We start from the raw sequence: 1,829 nt of genomic DNA, 5'->3' as shown, positions 1-1,829 counted from the left end.
TTACGGCAATCTGGTATTGCCCTGCCAGTATAGTTTCTCTTCCACTTTTTTCTTTTTCCACTGGCAGAAAAGCAGCATCTTAAAAGTTTTCCTGAAAGTTTTGTTACAGAGGGCGTAACAAATGGGATTAACAGTGCTGTTCACATAGCATAGCCAATATCCAAGGTGCCACAGTGTCAGGGGAATGCAGTCAGAGCAGAATGTGGAGATCAAAACCATGATATTGTAGGGAGTCCACGTGATGATAAAAGCCAAAAGAATGGCACTTAAAGTCTGTGCTGCTTTGCGTTCCTTTATAAGAACCATCCGTTTCCTTTTGGTGATTTGGTTATTTATATTTGGATCCATGCTTTTGATGGAAGGCTCCTTTGACAGAGCAGCAGAACAAGGAGTTATTTTTACTTTACGGCACCCATTGTTGGCTTCCTGGGTGGCATCAGCCTTAACCACCAACCGGAATTTATAGGCCACACATTTTTTACTTTTTTGTATGTGGCCTTTGGCAGGTGACAAAAAGTATTTCTGGTTCTCAAAATCATTTTCTTCAGGTTGGTCTTTGACAACAACATCTGTACTCTCATTAAACTCTTCAGCGTTACCTTTAGATGGACTTTCGTAAGTTACTTGGAAAACTGAACCAGCAGCAAGTTTATCCTCTTCTTCTGAAGATGCGTAGCTGCTGCAGGTGGTTAACTGGTCAGCCTTAGCCCAGTCATTACAAGTACTCGCTGCCTGAGAGGCTTTCACAGTAGCTGACGTACTTCGACTAGATGAAGACCAGGAAGCCTGACACCTCTCTCTTTTGACTAAGTTTTGTTGCTTGCAACTGAAGCAAGACTTCAGGAGAGCTTTCTGTGGCTTTATCATCTCAAACTCTGCCACAGACTCTGAACCCTGCAGTTCAGCAAGGTCCTTGGTACGTTTCTCCGTCTCTTTATAGATGCGGCAATACAGAATGGTCATCACGGACACTGGAATGTAAAAAGCAGCAATTGCAGTACCAAAGGTGATAATGGGCTCATACAAAAACTGTATCTGGCACTCTTCAGGTGGTACTGTTCGTTCACCCACAAAATACTGCCAGCACAAGATTACGGGTGCCCACAACACGAAGGAAATTAACCAAGCCAGACCAATCATTATGCCAGCTCTTTTCGGCGTGCGTTTGGCCCTGTAAGTTAAAGGCCTTGTGATGGAAAAATATCTGTCAAAACTGATGACTAGGAGGTTCATTACTGAGGCGTTGCTAGCTACATAGTCCAGTGCTAGCCACAGGTCACAGGCAAGGCTTCCAAGAGACCAGTGACCTATGAGTATATAGGACGTATAAAGGTTCATAGAAAATATTCCAATGATAAGATCTGCACAGGCAAGGCTTAGCAAGTAATAATTGTTGACGGTTTTGAGCTGACTGTTAACCTTGAAGGATATCATTACAAGAATATTTCCCACTATGGTTATTAAGCTTACAATTGCAGTTACAGTGGCAATAGTAATGACTTCCCAGAGGCTATGCCCTTCTAACTGCTTATGATTGATGGATGAACTGTTTACAACAGTAGAATTGCTGAATAAATTTACTTCCATTCTTGTGTTGTCATCAGGATCTCAGCACTTTTGCATATTGCTTTCTGTACCCGAAAATATTCTTTTGGAGACAGCTGTAAAGATCAAAGGAAAAAACAGAAAAAGCAAGCAGCTCATTAAATAGCACAGACTTCCATTAGAGTTACCATAAAACACTTGTAAAATAATCTATCACATTATTTGTGCTCTCTTTTTGCATTTTGACTATTGTTTCTACCATTGTGAACATAACTAAAACACAC

At 41.3% G+C, this 1,829-nt stretch overlaps 1 protein-coding gene across 1 annotated transcript; it reads right to left on the bottom strand.

Annotated features, from left to right (window-relative positions):
- CHRM5 (cholinergic receptor, muscarinic 5) lies at positions 1-1,587 on the bottom strand. Its single transcript, XM_009582276.1, has one exon. The coding sequence runs from the start codon at positions 1,585-1,587 to the stop codon at positions 1-3; it is 1,587 nt and encodes a 528-aa protein (XP_009580571.1).
- Between the last annotated feature and the right edge of the window lie 242 nt (positions 1,588-1,829).

Source organism: Fulmarus glacialis, unplaced genomic scaffold, assembly GCF_000690835.1.
Source record: "Fulmarus glacialis isolate BGI_N327 unplaced genomic scaffold, ASM69083v1 scaffold51217, whole genome shotgun sequence".
Classification (NCBI taxonomy): Eukaryota; Metazoa; Chordata; class Aves; order Procellariiformes; family Procellariidae; genus Fulmarus; species Fulmarus glacialis.
The sequence above is the reverse complement of the archived record's forward strand: the minus strand, read 5'-3'. Positions and strand labels throughout refer to the sequence as shown.